Source organism: Passer montanus, unplaced genomic scaffold, assembly GCF_014805655.1.
Source record: "Passer montanus isolate IOZ18808 unplaced genomic scaffold, ASM1480565v1 scaffold18, whole genome shotgun sequence".
NCBI lineage: Eukaryota > Metazoa > Chordata > Aves > Passeriformes > Passeridae > Passer > Passer montanus.
In genome coordinates this window covers 3,846,869-3,867,690 of record NW_024365381.1, presented here as the reverse complement: position 1 = coordinate 3,867,690, position 20,822 = coordinate 3,846,869, and the positions used below count along the sequence as shown (strand labels likewise).

Here is a 20,822-nt window from a genome sequence, read left to right as displayed (position 1 = left end):
GCCTTCCAGAGTAGCAGTACTTGATTTCTTCGCTTGCAATTCAGTGAGAAATTTTTAAAAACAGAATTCTTGGTAGCCATACTTTGACTTCAAAAGCTGTAGTAAAACTTATATATAGTCACTAGAAGCTACCCACATATACATAGTTCAGTATTTAGCAAAATAAATACCTTGTGATTTTTTTTTTTTTTTAATGGAATGCTTTGACATAGTCAAATTATTCCAGAAATTTGATAGCCAAAAACTTACTGAAATGATGCCATAGCAGGTATTTATTTAGTAATGTCCATAGTTTAGTATATTCCTTGAACTGTAGCGTTCATCAATATTTTCTTTAAGATGCTAGATGGTCTATTTTCATGTTTTCTCAAGGGAGATTGAGACCAAGGATCTCAAGGGAGATCCAGACCTGTGGGATATTTGTGCAAGCACTATGGGTTCTGGCAGTTCAGGAGGGAGGGGTAAAGATTGAGGAATATATTTGAAGGTGGGCTGCACTGCTGTGAAAACTTTATTTCTCATTAGCTTGGCTTTGCGAATTGTTAGGGCTCAGCTGATAAAAGTAGTCAGCATGTAGCAAATTCTTAGGTCTTGGAAGAGGGTTGTAGTTGTGACGATTTTTTGGCAGGGTGCTGGGATTTTTTGTGATCTCTCATTGTGATGCTTAGATACTATTTTGAGTTTAATAAAAATTATGTTATATGTAATCTGTTTTGTAGGTATGGAAGAGTTAATTATGTGCTGGCTCGAAGACTTGAACTTCTGCGAGAAGTTGGGCGATTACAAGAGAGCCTTGGAGTCCCAGGAGATGTATCTTACACTTGTGAAACTGCTGGCCACTTTTTCTTATACCAAGTAAGGACTGAAATACTTCTGCAGAGACTGACCTAAATACATTACGAAACACTTTGTAAAACTTGCAATGAATTTTTCAAATTTGAGAGTAAAGGCAAAAAGCATTTTCCTTGGTGATTCACAATACAGTAACAGCTAAAGTTAAAATTGCAGCATGACTTGCTTGTGTTGCTATTGTTTTAAATCCTGCCTGCTGACTCACCAAGTCATTGCTGCCCTTCATGAATGCTGGCAAAGATTCTAACCTGAAGCTTCTCCTTCAGATAGGAAAATTTGTGGGCTGCTTTATATTTTGGACAAGCATTAGAGCAGCTACTTGATGGTCCTCATAGGAGGCTTTTATAGCATTAAATGCCTATGTGAAATCAAATGTACAGTGTACAGAATGGTATGTTGCATGTCCCTCATTTCTCCTCCATGTATTTTTCAGTGATGAGGTGCACATTTGCAATTAGTGTTGCATAAGGAGGCTTACAGAGTGGCACTCAGGACTGAATGCACTTACTGTGTATGTTTTTACAGCAGTTACTCTGGGCTAGCTTTAGTGTGGACCATAACATTAAATGGACATTAGGTGTTGAAGAGTGCAAGGAATACTGTAGAGAACATCTTCTGGTTCAGTTTCCTCCTAAATGAATCCCACTTGGCATTTAAATCAAAGTAGTGTAAATGGAGATAATAAAGAAGTTTATTTCTGTATTGGGTGTATGTTGCAAGGTTTTGGTAGCAAGTGGTTGTAGGAATGACCTCTGAGAAGAGGCCAGGAGCTGCCCTGGGCAGGATACAGCCAGCTCCAGCAGACCCACCACTGAACCAAAGCTGAATCCACAGTGAAACTGGTGGTGTCTCTGTGAAAACCGCTTTGAGAAGAAGTCAAAAGCCAGCAGCAGCCAAGGGCAGAGAGAGGAGTGTGACAAACAACCCCATGCACCCAGGTCAGAAAAAAAATGAGGGGAGAGGAGGTGCTCCAGGCATCAGAGCATAGGTTCCCCATAGCTTGTGGAGACAGCCATGATAAAGCAGGTTTTCCACCTGCAGCCAGTGGAGAGGCTGTGGCAGAGGAGATAGCGACACTGCAGCCCATGGAGTTCCCCATGCTGAGCAGGTGGATATATCCTGAAGGAAGAGGCAGCCTGTCTAAATCCCATGCTGGAGCAGGGAAGAAGTATGAGTAGGAGAGATGTGGTGTAAGTGGCAGAGATGTGGTGTTGTGAACTTGAATGACAGCACCATTATTTCTGTACTGCTCAGGGTAGGGAGGAGGTAAAAAAATTGACAATGAAATTAAGCCTGGGAACAAAGAGGGAGTGGAAAAGAAAGATGGTTTTGGTTTTGTCTTTGTTGCTCACCATCTTGCTCTCTTTTTAATTTGCAATAAATGAAATTAATTTTCCCTGTTTTGTCTGTGATGCTACTTGCTAAGCAATCTCCCTGTCTTTATCTCAACCCATAAGCTTTTCTATCTTAATTTCTCCCACTGCCCTGTTTCAGAGGGGGAGTGAGAGAAACTGGGTGGGTGTCTGGCAGCCACCCACCACAACTTCAAAAATGTCATTCTGGCACAAGGTCAAATGGTACATAAGACATACCTTACTTCTGTGATATTTTTTTATGCTATGCTGCAAGCCTGTATATTGCCAAAACCGTTATGATATAAACCCACCTTGTTTTGTTGTAGGTAATGTCTCGCTGGGAGGAGTATATCAGTAAAGTGAAAGTTAAAGGTGGAAAATCGCCAGATGTTGCAGATGTCTCCAGTTTCTTTCCTTTTCACCAGTATTTTGCAAATGCTCCTCAACCAGTTTTCAAAGGCAAATCATATGAAGAAGATATGGAAATTGCTGAAGGATGTTTTAGACATATTAAGAAAATATTCACTCAGCTTGAGGTAAGACATGTAATTGTTAAAGGCAAACGAATCTCGCTAATCCTGTAGAAAAACTACACGATTCCAAAATTCTCCTTTTCCATACATTCTAGAAGAAATATACATGTCTAGGCAGCTTCATTACCTTGCAAGGTGAGAATTTCCACCTTTGAGTAATATAGGTATGTTACACAGTAGGGGCAAGGGTCTGGTCTCTTTTAGTTGGATGTTGGTTCACCTATGACTGCTCCTCTGATCCTCACAGGGTCATTGTATTTACAGTGAGTTGGCTTTAATCAGGTAACCTAAAAGTAACAGATTATCTTCTGTTTTTGCCAGAATTGCTGTTAAAGAGGCTATTAAAAGTTAGGGTAAAGGTGATTTGTGTATCATTTGATTATAATAACTGTAACGGTCTTTCTACTACTGAATGTAATGTCATGTTATGATGTAGTAAAGGAGGAAACAAGAAGATACAGTACAAAAAAATTTTGGGGGATTCTGAGAGGGTTCCTCAGAATTATTTGAATATTTGTCTACAAATTTATATGTATGTACAGGTTGGAAGAATTCTTTCATAGGTTTTTACCTATGATTGTTTTTCAAGATACACTAAACCTGGAAACCACAACAAATTATTCAGATGGGATTGTTAATAGTACATACCCTCAGAGCTTTCCTGTTGAATTGTATCAAGAAGGTGGCCACACAGTTTGAGTGGATTCATTTTTTAAGTGATATTTTTTCATATTCTGACTTCCAAGACTTTTCTTTTGTCCTCCATAGGAATTCAGAGCATTTGAACTTCCAAGATACACTAAACCTGGAAACGGCAACAGATTATTCAGATGGGATTGTTAATAGTACATACCCTCAGAGCTTTCCTGTTGAATTGTATCAAGAAGGTGGCCACACAGTTTGAGTGGATTCATTTTTTAAGTGATATTTTTTCATATTCTGACTTCCAAGAATTTTCTTTTGTCCTCCATAGGAATTCAGAGCATTTGAACTTCTCCGCAGTGGCCTGGATAGATCCAAATACCTGTTGGTGAAAGAAGCAAAAATCATTGCCATGACTTGCACGCATGCTGCTCTGAAACGACGTGACCTGGTCGAATTAGGTTTCAAAGTAATGTTTATACTAGTGTTACTGTACTACTTGATTTTGGTGTTGGTTCTCTCCTATTCTCCACCCCATACAAATCATTATATCTGCCCCAAATCTAGGCAGCTAGATTTGGAGTTGCATTTTTTTACCTGTATGTTTCAATTTTTTAATTTTACTGCAGAAAAATATAACTTCTGTAAGTAAACGATTAAATCACTTTTAAGTTACTGTATATACAAAAATGATAAATAATGCCTTTTTTAAAAAGTCCGTTTTGCCATATTATGTGATAAACAGCAGTGATAGGATTAATAAAATAGAGGCAGAACTGGGTAGAAAAACATGGCTGTTACAGATTTGTTTACCTAAAAAATTAACAATTTGAGGAAAAAGAACTATGATGCAATGCTGTTTTCACTCTGCAGTGGTGACTATAGTTATTAATTTCATGCAGTCTTTTATTCTGACAAAAGCCAACCACCAGTAATTCTTTCAGTATTATTTTTCACTGATCATGTACTGTATTGGATCACAAAATGGCTTCTCTTCGGCCTCAGTGCAGAGATACCAAATTAGTTTGCTCTGCTGCACAAAACTTTTCTCTTGTGGTTATGGCATTTAGGAAGCACGTAATGTAATTTAGTCATGGATTCCTTCTAGGTATAAGCCTTGACTGGTGCAGAGAAACCTGCCATTGATGTAGTAGGACTTCACCTATTTGGTAATACTGATATTTTGCCTGTAAGGTGAACTCCTGCTGTAACCGTCCCACCCAGCAAAATCTGAAGGAGTAATAGATACTTTCTTTTGGTAGGCTGAATAAATATGTTTATTTGTGTTACTGTGTTTATGGACATCTCTTTACTTTTTTTTTCCTCAGTATGACAACATCTTAATGGAAGAGTCTGCTCAGATTCTGGAGATAGAAACCTTTATACCTCTCCTGTTGCAGGTTAGACTTGAAACATAAAAGATCTTTAAAAACAAAATATAAATAAGACTCTGTGTTCTTGAATAATATTGAATATTAAAATGAAAAATATCATGTGCAGGATGTAACCCAGAACTGTTACTTGCTATTAAGAACTTTCACATTGATTATGAAATTATTTTATTCAGTGAAGTGTCTTAGAGTTTTTTTTCAAACTTTTAAATGAGCATTGATTAACCAGATGCATCTGGCAGGTGAGGGAAAATAGGTATATGTGGGAAATGCAGAAACTGAAGCATTTGTGTAATTAGAGTAGACCGTTTCACCATAGAGGCATATTCTGGGAGATATTCCATGAGTTTATTTATGTGAGGCATCCAAATAGTCCTTGAAAATTGAGTGGGTTTTAATTGTAATAAAACGTAAGATGTAGCCTTCCAGAGTAGCAGTACTTGATTTCTTCGCTTGCAATTCAGTGAGAAATTTTTAAAAACAGAATTCTTGGGGGCCTCTTTGTCCAAGATTAAAATATCTGATACATACAGAACAACTATATAGAATGCTTTGTCATCTCCAAAGCAGAAGCTTTTGAGGAGAAAAAAAAAAAGAAGTAAGTTTTGGGTTTTCATGTTTTTTTATTCTTGCCAATAAAAAATATTTCCATCCTCTTACTTTCTTACTAAGGCATTTTCAGGCTTCAAGAATTGGACAGTCCAGAGTTCAGTTTTCTTTCCTTGCTGTCTGATCAGAAACAGCTTCAGAGCACTTCCACTTCAAGTGGCAGGAAAAGGAACTTTATGTTCTGTCTCAAATAGTGTTCCTGTGGGGAAAGGGAATTATCACAGGAGTGTGTAATGAGGATCTGACAGCTGGAAGTCTCCAAGACACTAATTGTGAAGAGCATTCAGTCCAAGAGCCAAGATGGTAATTAGTATGGGGCACATCCTGGTCATGGAAGAGGCTATTTGAGAATTACAGAAGTAAACAGATGAAGCACAGGAACTGCAGAGATACTTGAAAGGCGGGTTCAGTGTTGCCTCAGAAATCTGAACACTAAAAACTGTTTCAGATGCTTCATATTCACTACCTGATTAAAATTAAAATTAAATTTAAAAAAATTAAAAATTAAAAATTATTTAATTAAAAAATTAAAAAAAAAAAGAATTAAAAAAAATAAAGTTCAGAGGACAGTTCTGGGTTAACTGCTATTACCCTGTTTCAGATGCTTCATATTCACTACCTCAGAATTAAAAAAAATAAAGTTCAGAGGACAGTTCTGGGTTAACTGCTATTACTGTGTAGTAATCAGGGATTTTGGCCTTTAAAGCAATATAATATGATATTTATTCTGATATTTCTCTACTAATTTTAGTAGATAAAGGTACTTGTTTTATAAGAGACTTTATTTACAATTCTACTCTGATTGGATGGAAGCTAGTAGTCTTTAAAAAGACTGAACTTCAGTGTAGCTTAAAAACAAATGTTGAAGGGCTTAGACAAAGGCAAACAATCTGACTCTTAATGTGTTTTGAGTGCCTTGATTATATTGTAATAGTTGCAATAGTGTAATTGTTCAATTCTAGAACCCCCAGGATGGATTCAGTCGTTTGAAGAGGTGGATTATGATTGGTGACCATCATCAGTTGCCACCAGTCATTAAGAACATGGCTTTTCAAAAGTACTCCAACATGGAACAGTCTCTTTTTACACGGTTTGTTCGTGTTGGAGTGCCAACTGTTGACTTGGATGCACAAGGAAGAGCAAGAGCAAGGTAAGACAGAAAATCCTTTGTCTAGCTTGTAAGAAAGTAACAAGTTAAAAATGAGAGAAGGGCACACATAGCTATGTAAACTGGTTTTTGCTGTTAGGACATGAGTTTACAAAGCCTGAATTTTAATTTCAGCTTAGACTAGGAAGGCAGACTTTACTTCTCTGAAATGCAATCAGATTCGTTTCTTCATTATTATTTTTATATAGTAGTACTCTGCTGTTGCATGGGTACTTTAATAAAAATTGTATTCAAAGGTACTTATGGAGTTTTTTTACAAATGAAACTTTGCAGAAGCTTTCTTTTCTAAACAAATGTTTAGTATATTCAAAGTTAAATAAAAATCCGGTTTATTTAGCATTTAATATATAATAATTCCCCTAAAGACTGTAAAAGGCTGCTTTTCTGCAGTATTTCACGAGAGATCATCCAGAGATTGGACACATTCAGGTTGTCCTCATAAGAATAAAAAGCCTTTTTTATAATAAAGGAGATGCTGCAACTGTAGTGTAATAGCTTTTCTTTTTGATCTGTGTATTTGTCATTTCACTGTGGTAATTTAAATACCAGATTTATTGATTGTGTGCATTGCATATTTGTGGTGTCATGTTAAGAAGGAAAAATAAGACCAAATAAGAGAAAATTACTCCTTATAAAATCTTGCCACTCTAGGTTTAGTTCTAAATCTTTATTTTAAGCATAAAGTGGAGTCAGCAATATAAAGGATTACTTCAATTTTTTCATGTAGGAAATGTTTGGCATCTAGAATATTATTTTCTAGTCTTATGAATAGCAGTTCAGTATGATTTTTAAAATGAAGATGTTATTTGAATGCGCTGGTGAATAAACTTTGTTTTACAGAATCTTAGTGAACTTCTTAGTGATAAGAGAGCAAAAGTCCTTTGTTTTGCAAGTAATTTCTTGATTAAGAAATTACTTCTCGTGCTTTGTCTTTTGTGATCGCAGGTAGCTTCCCTATGAGCTATCTGCTTCTTGAGCTGATCTGGATGTTGTTGGGCATTTGTGAATGAGGCATTTTGTTAGTATTACTGTCCCTATAAATATCAGGAATCATTCAGAATTAGGTAGATTTTGTTTGTTTCCATTCATGTTTTGTGTTAGTCCTAGGCATTACACAAAATAAATAAGGAAATCAATTTATTTTTACTGTAAGAAGCTTTACCACAGTTACTGCAGAAAATAATTTTTTCCTTACTCCTTCTGTGTTGTAAAGAAGGATTAATGTTCCTTAAGTTTCATTACGCATGAAAGTTTTTGCTAGAATTCTCATAAAATTTGTAGCTTGATCAAGAGGAACAGACTTAAACCTGAGTGTGCCACATTGACATGGCATCTGAAATTTTCAGTGAGAGAGAACAAAACAGAATCATGACCTAAAAATAATATTGCTGGATAGATTGTTCGAGTGTGTTCATTTATATATGTACAGGCTGCCTAGCACAATTACTCTTTTCACTGAAAACCTACAGAAGCCCTGATCTCTATGCAAGTGAACTCTCCTGAGTGAGTTAAAGAGCCTGCTGTAGCTCACTGTGTGTGCTTTGTGTGTGTGTGGTTTTGAACAGTTTGTGTAACCTCTACAACTGGCGCTACAAGAACCTGGGTAACCTGCCCCATGTGCAGCTTCTGCCAGAGTTCAGGACAGCCAATGCTGGCTTTTTGTATGACTTCCAGCTTATAAATGTAGAAGACTTCAACGGTGTAGGAGAGTCTGAACCCAATCCTTATTTCTATCAGGTAAGGGAAGTACTAAAAACAGTAAACTGACACTCGTTCATGTTCTCAGATAATTGAGTCATGTGTATGATTTTTTTCCTTCTTTTAATGAATTTTGAATGTTGAAAATGAAGACATTGTGTTGGGGCTTTTGCTCAGTGAATTACTTTGTTTTCTCATTGTTATGGGAGGCATGAGACGTGGTGTAATGAATTAAAAAACATAATTTTGACCTGAGGCAAATTAAAGGCCATTGTAATTCAGCTGTACCATGATAGTGAAAAAACAGTAGCACTTCCCCTGAACACAAAGAAATGAAGTTTGCTTGGTTGCTCATACCTGAGTTTGAAGAGTCACTGTGTGGATTTGATCTACAGGTAGGAATGCTGAAATGCCCGTTCATTAAAGAACAAAACAGTACTGCCAGTAATATACATAAGAGGCATAGAGACATTGAAGATGAAGTAAATTGCCAAAAAAACTTAATCTTGGAGTTTCTCAACCAGGTTTTCAAACTCTCAACTAAATTTTGTAATTAAGCTATCATCAGCAGTCTCTATTTCTCTTAAATTAGGAAAACATTTTACACTTGTAATGAGATGCTTATATTTTCAGTCCTCTTATTTTTCTTATTTTAAAAACTGGTGGAACAAACTACGGTGCCTAAAATAGCCAACTTGGGCTTTGGAAAAATTAGAGCTGGAGCAATGTGCAAGTTAAGGAGTTCAATTCAAACATGGAATTAACACCTTATATTTTGCTCAATATTATGGAAATCAAACAATACACTTTATGATGATAATACTTATGTTCATTTTTCCCTCTGAAGATCACTGAGACTTATGCAAATCTTTGTTTTTAAAAAGGTATGAAATATATTTGTAGGTTTTGCTTGGGTTCTTCTCAATACTTCTTCAGTACCAGTTAGTGTGCTGCTAGAGAAGAAAGCAATGGTTAATCATAATCTACTTTATCCCATTGCTAAACTGAGGACAACATTTGTTGGAGAGATTATTTTGATTTTGTTTTTAAAACTCTAACATGCAAGTAGTAAAAAGTTGTCCAGTGGAACACAAACAGCTGAAAGGAGTGTCTGATAATTGAGAGTGGGAGCACTGCTTTAGACCACTCTTTGGCTAAAGAAGATTAAGAGCACTGACATGAGGACACAGAACACACTTCTCATTATATCAGTACTTTAATGTGCACACTCTTCTAATACTTCCTACCATTACTTTTTTTTTGGTGATATTGATAATTGAATGATATTTAGCAGAGTATGTTGGTGGCATTCAAGGTTTTTCATGAGATAACAGATTGTTGTCGTGTGTAATTCTCTTTGTAAATTTGGGCTTTTCTTTCTAGAGCTAAAGGGGATTAAAATTTGTAGAATAGCTTTACACCCACAGGTGTTTGATATGCCTGGCAACTGCATTTTCCAAGTAATGCAGAGCCCACTTAGTCAGAAAAAATAAATGAGGCTGGTATGTCCAGCCTATTCAAACATACGCCACGTGGGGATAAAATTCCTTGTATAAATAGAGCAGGAGTAAATGTCAGCATTTGAGAACAACTTTTTAACCTGAAAGATAATTTTTGTTGACAGAAAATGGATTTAAATAGGCTATGAATAACTTCAGTCTGGAAATAGAACAAAGCTTCCCATAGGCAGAAGAGTGGTACTTTGGGACAGACTCATAAAGTAATGACAGAGAGAGAAAGTTAGAATATACAAAATAACAGCTGGTAATTTGTAATTGAATAGGATGGCCTGCAGTGGAAATAACTGGATTTGATAATCCAGATGTCTGTCTCCTAATTAACACTTGAAAGGACTATTTATAATAGTGCAACTAGTTCTTTCGTTCAGTTTGGGGAGTGAGTCATTGCAGCTTTTTTGGCTGACTGGAACTTTGGAGTAAATATTGCAAAGTTTCAATCAGTGCCTAACAATAATATTAATGTAGATATTTTTAGGAGTTGTCTGCAAAGGAATGAGAATGAAGGTATTAAACCTACTTGTGTTTCTTTCATTCTTTCAAAGTGGCTTTATTAAGTGAGCAAAGAATCATCAGATCTAGGGACATTTCTCTCAGCACTAAAATACTTGTCTAAAATACCTGACAATGTCACAGGTGTTATTCTTCGTAACCTTACAGGATGAGTAACCCTTTTTTTGTCTTTTTCTTCATGTCTTTTTCTCTTATTTTAAACTTTAGAATCTTGGTGAGGCAGAGTATGTTGTGGCAGTCTTCATGTATATGTGCCTGCTTGGTTATCCTGCAGACAGGATAAGTATCCTGACAACATATAATGGACAGAAACACCTGATCCGTGATGTCATTAATCAGCGATGTGGAAATAATCCTCTGATTGGAAGGCCAAACAAGGTGACTTTGAAAGTATTTCAGTCATTGCAGTAGTTCTGGTTTTTGTGGTTTTAAATTGTCATGTTGAAAATCAGGCTAATTTAAGCTATACTTATATAGGTATCTGTGGAAGTATTCCTGTTTAACCACATATTTATGAACCTACATTTTATGGAATTTCATAGATTAGTGCCCTTGTTTTTGCCTGTTGATAATTTGATGGAGTGAAGTTGGTGAAGGTGAAAACACTACAGGCTTTGTGGGGAAGAATAACTATTTTTGTCATTTGTTTGTCCTCAATAATATCATTCCCCAAATCACATCATTAGAAAGAACCGCCCAGAGTGGAAATTGTTTGATAGAATGTATGATCACGAATTGGAAGAAACAAATAAATAATAGTTATAAATGTCTGGTGCTAATTTTGCAGGTTAAAACTGTATTACAAAGCTAATGGCTTTCCATAATCTTTTGGTATTAGCACGTTGCTTCTCTGTCCAAATTTAAACAAAAAGAAGTAAAAGAAACAGTATACAGTCAGACAAAAGCTCCTCTCAACATATTCCAGAAAAAAAACCCAGGCTTTTTGTTAGAGGCCAGCTAAATCAGTTAAAGAATTTTCTCTTCTTTTTACTGCAATCACAGTCCAAAGTCAATGTTAAAATTTTGGTGTAATGTTTTAATTGAAATGGCAAAGATTAACCTATGGAGTTTTTTTTTTTATTTTTTAATTCTCTAGGTGACAACTGTGGACAGGTTTCAAGGTCAACAGAACGATTATATTCTGCTTTCCCTAGTGCGTACCAAAGCTGTAGGCCACCTTAGGTATGTAAGAACATCTTCTTGTAGCGCCATAGCAGTACTTGTACTCTGTATCACATACAGAAATGTTTACAGTACATTATACAAAAAATTCTGTTGGATGAGTATGTAGTAGTAGAAATGAAGTTCAATGCTATGTATATAATGAAGTTCAGACAGACTTCCTTTTATAACTGTCTGGTACCCTCTTCTTGAGCACTTTATCCTTTCGTAATGATAATTATATGGTAACCCTATAATTACTTTATGTTGCTGCAGATAGGCTGATCTTGGTTTCACCCTAGTAGAATGATAGGACTGTAGTACTGTTGAGCAAATGCAGCCTTAAATTTTCTCATAGATCCTTTCCTGTAATCAAGATTTTTTTTAAAATTTTGCATCAGAAGTGTTTGATCATTGCGTAAGTTGCATTATTGTGTGTAGTTTTAAATGTTTGCACTTTTTGTTTGGGATGTGATGGAGGAAGTCTTGTCTAATCTTAGGTAGATAGGTGAGTTATCAAATTCATCTTTACTCATTCAGATACAGAAATGCTACTGGGATTTTTTCCTAAATGTTTACTCTCAACATTACTTTGGAGGTGTAGGAAAATAGTAGAGGGTGGTTTTTCATAGTGGTATTGGTAGCGTGAACCAATATATTTATGTTTCTATATAATGGTACTAGAATTTGCTAGCTATTGAAACAATGTGTAGGGAAAAAAACTAAAGACAAGATAGTATTTGGGCAGGTGATTTTATATTTCTTTTAATTAAGACTCCCATGTATGTTTAGTTATTTTTATTGCAAGTGTGTCATCAGTGAAAAAGAACATGTTTGATTTTATTTTCTGAAGGGATGTCCGACGATTAGTTGTTGCCATGTCAAGAGCCAGACTTGGACTTTATATCTTTGCAAGGGTATCACTATTTCAGAACTGTTTTGAGCTAACTCCAGCTTTCAGCCAACTCACAGCTCGACCACTTCACCTTCATATTGTTCCCACAGAATGTTTTCCAACAGCAAGACAGGTAGGAACAGCTGCATTTTGGTGTCTGTAATGGGTGTTTGTGTTTGCTTACGTTTTTTGAGTGGGCCGTAAGAGGTGAAACTGTTTTCTCTGCTAGACTGGTGCCTCCATTTCTTGGCTTTGGACCAGGCTGCCCAGAGAAATGATGGAATCACCATCCCTGGAAGTATTTAAAAAAAGGTGTGGATGTGGCACTTGAGGTTATGGTTTAGTGGTGAACTCAACAGTGCTACTTGATGATTGGATTTTGTTGGTTTTAGAGGTCTTTTCCAACCTTAATGATTCTATGATTCTATTAATAACTCCATGGAGTTGTCTTTTGTCATGATACATACCAGTTGGTTTTAATTGATGTTTCCACAGAAGTTAATTATCAGTATAATTTAAGTATCAGTAGCTGTTGCTTTTTCCAGAGTTCTGCCTGTGTAAATGATTCAGTATTTTTCTTTTTGTGGTCAAAACAGTTTTTTAGTTCTTACATGTTTTTGGTTTTGTTATGAAAGAAAATATGGTTTTTCTCAAGCAAAGCTACAATAAAGCTACTAATTTCTTACTTAAAGAGGTAAAATTACATGTAATCGAGTGATTCAGGATTACAAGTTAATTTTTTTTTCTCTTAAAATTGGTTTCAATATTGTGAGAGTTTTGCTGCTGAGCTAGGTTCATAAGTACAGAAACCTAATTTGTAATACTGCACTAGATCTTTAGGTAAAGGTTCGTATTGAGGATCTAAGCACAGGCACACAGCTGGATGCTAAATGAAGAAACAAAGGAGCATATTTGCTCTGCTTTCTGAAGCTTTGAGAAGGGATGCCTGCATGCACCCAAAACTCAGTTACAGCTTGTTCCGTGGTCTTAAATGCTGTTGACAAGTTTGGGAGGGACCCTTTCAGTTGAAACTTTCAGATCAACCACCGTACAACAAGAATGCAATGAGCATGGTCAGTGAGTGTGCACAAGGAGCTGGGCTGCAACACGCAAGAGGCTAAATCCTAATCTGATCATAAACAAATCGTGCCTTTAATATGTTAAATTACTCTAGTCCAAAATGTACTTCATGCAGTAACAATCAGAGCCCAGCCTCTCCTTTTGAAGTTTCTTCAGGCTGCAGTATCATGATTGATCCAGTTCCCCAAAATGTAAGACCTATGCTTCCTAACTTTCCAAAGAATTCGCCAATTCTTTTTTCTTTGAAAAGCATTATTTGATTTCTTGGGGCTTTTGACTTCTAATATAGTTAAATAACCTTTGAATGGTGGTTTTTGCTTTTTTCCCCCTTCCTTAGAATGGAGAAAGACCAGCTCACCAAATCCATGTTATTAAGAACATGCCTCAAATGGCTAACTTTGTCTACAATATGTATATGCACATGATACAGAGTACACGCCACCATCAACAGGTAAGGACTGTCTAAGTTATGGAATACATTTAAAATAAAGTCATTTTTCAGTTAAATGGCATGAGAAGCTGCTGGAATTTGAGTATTTTTCTGTTATATTTAAAATTCAAGAAGCGTTTGTGACTGGAAGTGAGAATATTGAGGTCTTGTAAAATGTTGCAGTAGCAAAAACTGTATCTTCTAGTGGTTTAAGCCCCAGTTTAAGGCCCCAGACCTATCAGTAATTGTTGACAAGTGCGTTGACGGCTCTGTCTGGGCCAAAAATACTATTCATTAATACTAAAGAACTAGCTTGTCCAGTACTAATTTGAAGGAAACTTGTGTGTTACATTTCAAGTAAGTGTGGGATTTCAGCTAGTTGGATTATAACAGCACTGCATGATGTAATAATGTTTTGTAAGGGAAAGACCAGACCATGTCTTGAAACCATTTTGACCCTGTTGAATCTCCCTATTATCCAGGTTGGTTTCTGATGCCTTCAACAGGCCTGTCTTTAACAACTCATACCCATAATTTTTCCCTTGCAACATCTCAAAATACTATGTGAATGTATTCAACATTTGTGTATGTTGTATGTGTACATACGTATGTGTATGTATTCAACATTGTGACCCTGTTGAATCTCCCTATTATCCAGGTTGGTTTGCAGCTGTAGTGTTTTTTGTTCTGGAGCAATTTTTTTCAGCCGTACTTCAGCATCAAGCAAAAATTGCATGGGGTTGGAAGCAGTTGTAGACACTTCTGTACCTAGTTTTGTCGCTGTTTAATCCCTGAAGCAGAATTCAGAACCCATCAGAAAGTATTTTAGTCTCATGTAAGTGAGTGGAGCATTAAGGTAGCTTAGATAGTGTGCTGAGCAGAAATCTGCCTTTACTCAGCATACTTGGAGCTGTAAAGCCTAGAGGTAGTTAAACCAAAAGGGAATGGTCTTAAATGCTACCCCTTAACTTCATCAGCTTCCACACAGTCTCTAGGATCTGTCATCTCTATATTACCTATATATTATTCTTCATACATTATACAGTATCTATATATTGTATTACCTATAATTTATTCTTTCATGGTACTCTGAAGTTCCCTTATTGGTTTTTGCTCTTCTGAAAGATTTCCAGAAGTGGACAAAATTGATGTAAAAGGACACTGCTTATTCTCTATTAGCTGACTGTGGGAAGAGAATGTGAACATGACTGTCCTTGAGCAGATGGTCTAAGAGGTCTAGGTCCTGTTCTTTAATGCAGAGATGTCTCTGTCACATCCTCTTCCTTTTTTTCTTTCACTTCCATGTTTCGTGTAATACAGAACAGTGTAATTGGTAGAGATCAGAACCCAAAACTAACTGAATGTCAGACTTTCAGGCAGAAAATTTATTTTTCCCTGCATTTCTTAGACAGTGACTTCTAGATTTTATTTTTACTTCTGAGAGAAAGCTTCATCAAAATTTGAAGTGTTTTGTTACCCAGAAAAAGCCTTTTCCAGGCTATCTGAACAGAGAGGTTACTTTCTCACTATTTTGAAGAAATGCTGTCATTACCTGTGTGCTATAAAGAAAAGGGGATATACAAAGAGGATACTACTAGAACTTCTTATTACTGTAAATTTTTTTAGTAGTAGTGAAGTAAGCTCACACTGGTTTTTTTAGAAACCCAGTCCTATAAGCACCTGACAAGACTTGCTTTGAAGCCAGTTTGTCTAATATAGATGGAGATCTTTCAACCATGCAAAATGTTATGTGATGAAGACTCAGTAGATTGTGCAGTATATTGGCCACATTTAGGTGTAAATGAACAGCCCTGTCAAAACAGGCAAGTGTATACATGTTCTGAAAAGCAGATGCTAGCATCTAAATTTTACCAAAAACCATTTGCTTGACACCTTAATCAAATATGGATGCAGTTCTCCTGCTAATACCTGTTACTCTTTTTGGCATCCTAATCTTATCCATTGCTAGCTAAAAATAGTTACAGAACTGCTGTTTTCCTACTGTGACAGTGCATCACATTCTCCTTGCAGGAGAAGCTGAGAAGTGAACTACTGAAAAAAAGCAAAGCTGGCAATAAATTTCTTTTATTCTATTCAGTACAACATTATCATTTTCCTTTTCTTTTACGCTAGTCCTTACAGTAGCTGTAAAAAAGCACAGCGTGCATCTAAGTAAGTAACAAAAGTCTGAGTTTGTTGCATATATCAAGAATATATTTCTGTAAAATCTTTGATTTAGAACCACACTTTCCTGTGCACAGATGGATATAGAGACCAGTCTGATAACTTCAAGGTCTGTAGAAAATGCTTTTTATATCTCTGCTGGTAATCATAATTGATTTGTAGATTTGCCTATGCAAATTTGTAATGCTAGTGTCATCTAATTGAAGGTAAAACTTCACTGTAATGAAACACCTCATTTGTCATGTGATAAAAGTTGCCTTTTGAGCAAAACAAATGGTCAAGTTTTTCAAGATTGCATTTCATTACAATGATCCAAAATACTCTAAAGAAATATCCATCATGTCATTAAATAATTTCAGGCTGCAAGAAGTGTGTGTTTCTGTTCAGCCTGGAGCATTCATCTATACTCTTCAGTTCAATGTATTCCTGGTCTTTTTTGTCCAGTTTTGTTACTTGGCTACCATTCTAGCCTATAATGTTTTACAAACTTCTTTTTGGTTGTAAGCAGAACACTTGGAATATACAAAATCACTCTTTCAGAAGTATTGTGTGAAAATATTTAGCATTGTTTAATTGTTAGTGAAACTTGAATTGTTCTGCGTTTACAGGTGTGCATGAAACTTGTGTAAGTATAGATAACATTCAGATAGTATTTTATAAGATGTTGCAAGGGGAAATTATGGGTGTTAGTTGTTAAAGACAGGCCTGTTGAAGGCATCAAATACCAAGTTAAACATGTCTTGGAGTTTGAAATGGTAACAGATGAGATTTGGGTAGAAATACGCATATTGCTCCAAGGATTTACCGTAACCCTATTACTTGTGTGAGTGTTTGGGATAATGAATTGTGTTTTCTCTCCTTGAATTGGAAGTCCTGAGATTTTAACACCCTCTTCTAAGATGACTATATTGTGACCATTACTCTATTTTTTTTTATAAATATAGGACTGAAGTGCTTATAAAGCATTATGGCTTCTAAATCTTAAGTGTTTGTTGTTAACTTGTTATCTAATGCAAAATCCTAAATATAACATGAATAGTTCAAGCTAAAGTGTAAAAAATTTAAATCCTTCCTTTTTCAATCATCCAGCATTTACTGCCCCCACCTGCCATGATTGAAGAACCAGAACCAACACAAACTGGAGAGACTGAAGCTGAAGGTGAAGTTCAGGGCCTGCAGGAAGATGCAGCAGAAGAAAGTGAAGTAGTGGAAGAAATGATGAAGGAAGGAGAATTGAATATGGATGAAATGAATGAACATAAAAAAATGCCAGAACACCCTGGAAGAGACAGTGATAGTGGAGACAGTGAACCTGAGAATGAGACTGAAAAGTGATTGGGGGAATCCTTGTCCTTCCAAATGCATTTTGAGAAATTGGCAGGGAAAAGAGCAGTTGGAAAAATAATTGCTATTTTTACATTGACTTTCATTAAATGGTTGCCTATGTAATACCTGTTTGGTATACTTTTCACTGAATACTTGGTGGACAAGCAGGATGTTTGGCAAACATTCTGCTGAGTTCTTGTCACTACTGGTAATGTAATTTGTTTAATGGCCTCAAATTATATGCATTTTCCTTTTTATAAGTTGTTCAGTAAAGATGCTTTTTATACCAGTTTTGAGTATTTGACTCTTAATTCAGTCACCCATTTAACCTCACAAAGTATAGTCAGTATTGGTAAGACATGATTTATGGTTTCATTAGTATTTTGCCCTGGAGAATTCCTTATGCAGAGCTGTGCTTCTATGCACTGGGATGGTACTTTAGGCATAGGCTCAAGTTCATTAAGGTATGTGATTTTATGTCTGAAAAATGTAAATTGTCATGGGACTTGGAAGTGATCAAAAGCTTTATTGAATTTTGACCTTAGTGGATTCTCAGGATCCACGTACGTGTAGCAATTTCTTATCATTCTTATCATTCTTCTGATATTTTTATACTTTACGGAAGAAGGAAGGATGCAGCTTTTCAACAGCAGTGGGTACTAAATTAGTGTTTTGAAATAAATTTCTCTTGCTTGAAGAAGACACAGTAATTGCCCAGGCTAAAGCCACATGAGGAAGAAAAGAGAAAATAGTTCCCTGTCTGCAGGATATGTAAAACATACAATATCTATATTAATGACATAACGGTTGAGTGGGGTTTTTTTAGGGTAACTTCTGAGTGTGCACATTTCATAAAGTGATCAGACAAAGGATTTGTCCCTGATTCATTATGAATACTTGCCATCATGTCAAATTAGTCCGTGATTTAATGATGCTTAGGAATTTCCAAGTAGATTCTCAACACAGCAATAGCCATAAAACACCTTTTGCTGGCAAAGGGAAGAGTCTTGGATTTCAAGTGTTGCAGTTGTGAAGCTGCCAGATGGACTTGCTAGAATGATTAGAGAATAATTAACTTCCAAGCTTCTGCTGGTAATCATAATTGATTTGTAGATTTGCCTATGCAAATTTGTAATGCTAGTGTCATCTAATTGAAGGTAAAACTTCACTGTAATGAAACACCTCATTTGTCATGTGATAAAAGTTGCCTTTTGAGCAAAACAAATGGTCAAGTTTTTCAATATTGCATTTCATTACAATGATCCAAAATACTCTAAAGAAATATCCATCATGTCATTAAATAATTTCAGGCTGCAAGAAGTGTGTGTTTCTGTTCAGCCTGGAGCATTCATCTATACTCTTCAGTTCAATGTATTCCTGGTCTTTTTTGTCCAGTTTTGTTACTTGGCTACCATTCTAGCCTATAATGTTTTACAAACTTCTTTTTGGTTGTAAGCAGAACACTTGGAATATACAAAATCACTCTTTCAGAAGTATTGTGTGAAAATATTTAGCATTGTTTAATTGTTAGTGAAACTTGAATTGTTCTGCGTTTACAGGTGTGCATGAAACTTGTGTAAGTATAGATAACATTCAGATAGTATTTTATAAGATGTTGCAAGGGGAAATTATGGGTATTAGTTGTTAAAGACAGGGCTGTTGAAGGCATCAAATACCAAATTAAACATATCTTGGAGTTTGAAATGGTAACAGATGAGATTTGGGTAGAAATACGCATATTGCTCCAAGGATTTACCGTAACCCTATTACTTGTGTGAGTGTTTGGGATAATGAATTGTGTTTTCTCTCCTTGAATTGGAAGTCCTGAGATTTTAACACCCTCTTCTAAGATGACTATATTGTGACCATTACTCTATTTTTTTTTATAAATATAGGACTGAAGTGCTTATAAAGCATTATGGCTTCTAAATCTTAAGTGTTTGTTGTTAACTTGTTATCTAATGCAAAATCCTAAATATAACATGAATAGTTCAAGCTAAAGTGTAAAAAATTTAAATCCTTCCTTTTTCAATCATCCAGCATTTACTGCCCCCACCTGCCATGATTGAAGAACCAGAACCAACACAAACTGGAGAGACTGAAGCTGAAGGTGAAGTTCAGGGCCTGCAGGAAGATGCAGCAGAAGAAAGTGAAGTAGTGGAAGAAATGATGAAGGAAGGAGAATTGAATATGGATGAAATGAATGAACATAAAAAAATGCCAGAACACCCTGGAAGAGACAGTGATAGTGGAGACAGTGAACCTGAGAATGAGACTGAAAAGTGATTGAGGGAATCCTTGTCCTTCCAAATGCATTTTGAGAAATTGGCAGGGAAAAGAGCAGTTGGAAAAATAATTGCTATTTTTACATTGACTTTCATTAAATGGTTGCCTATGTAATACCTGTTTGGTATACTTTTCACTGAATACTTGGTGGACAAGCAGGATGTTTGGCAAACATTCTGCTGAGTTCTTGTCACTACTGGTAATGTAATTTGTTTAATGGCCTCAAATTATATGCATTTTCCTTTTTATAAGTTGTTCAGTAAAGATGCTTTTTATACCAGTTTTGAGTATTTGACTCTTAATTCAGTCACCCATTTAACCTCACAAAGTATATTCAGTATTGGTCAGACATGATTTATGGTTTCCTTAGTATTTTGCCCTGGAGAATTCCTTATGCAGAGCTGTGCTTCTATGCACTGGGATGGTACTTTAGGCATAGGCTCAAGTTCATTAAGGTATGTGATTTTATGTCTGAAAAATGTAAATTGTCATGGGACTTGGAAGTGATCAAAAGCTTTATTGAATTTTGACCTTAGTGGATTCTCAGGATCCACGTACGTGTAGCAATTTCTTATCATTCTTATCATTCTTCTGATATTTTTATACTTTACGGAAGAAGGAAGGATGCAGCTTTTCAACAGCAGTGGGTACTAAATTAGTGTTTTGAAATAAATTTCTCTTGCTCGAAGAAGACACAGTAATTGCCCAGGCTAAAGCCACATGAGGAAGAAAAGAGAAAATAGTTCCCTGTCTGCAGGATATGTAAAACATACAATATCTATATTAATGACATAACGGTTGAGTGGGGTTTTTTTAGGGTAACTTCTGAGTGTGCACATTTCATAAAGTGATCAGACAAAGGATTTGTCCCTGATTCATTATGAATACTTGCCATCATGTCAAATTAGTCCGTGATTTAATGATGCTTAGGAATTTCCAAGTAGATTCTCAACACAGCAATAGCCATAAAACACCTTTTGCTGGCAAAGGGAAGAGTCTTGGATTTCAAGTGTTGCAGTTGTGAAGCTGCCAGATGGACTTGCTAGAATGATTAGAGAATAATTAACTTCCAAGCTTATTTAACAGCATTGAAGTAGTTTGTTTTTCTTAATATTTTTAAAGTATACTACAGGATAAAACAGTATCAAGTTAAATGTATGCCAAGCTCCATGAAATGCATCT

General features: G+C 35.9%; 1 protein-coding gene across 2 annotated transcripts in view; it reads left to right on the top strand.

Annotated features, from left to right (window-relative positions):
- AQR (aquarius intron-binding spliceosomal factor) overlaps positions 1-17,643 on the top strand; it is a 55,000-nt gene extending 37,357 nt beyond the window's left edge. For both annotated transcript variants that reach the window (XM_039705287.1, XM_039705288.1), the window contains 7 exons: positions 6,345-6,532; positions 8,116-8,287; positions 10,486-10,656; positions 11,375-11,460; positions 12,293-12,467; positions 13,752-13,865; positions 17,118-17,643. In XM_039705287.1, coding sequence (XP_039561221.1) covers positions 6,345-6,532; positions 8,116-8,287; positions 10,486-10,656; positions 11,375-11,460; positions 12,293-12,467; positions 13,752-13,865; positions 17,118-17,363 — 1,152 coding nt within the window. In that variant the 3' untranslated portion in view covers positions 17,364-17,643. The remainder of the gene's footprint in view (positions 1-6,344; positions 6,533-8,115; positions 8,288-10,485; positions 10,657-11,374; positions 11,461-12,292; positions 12,468-13,751; positions 13,866-17,117) is intronic.
- The last annotated feature ends 3,179 nt before the right edge of the window (positions 17,644-20,822 follow it).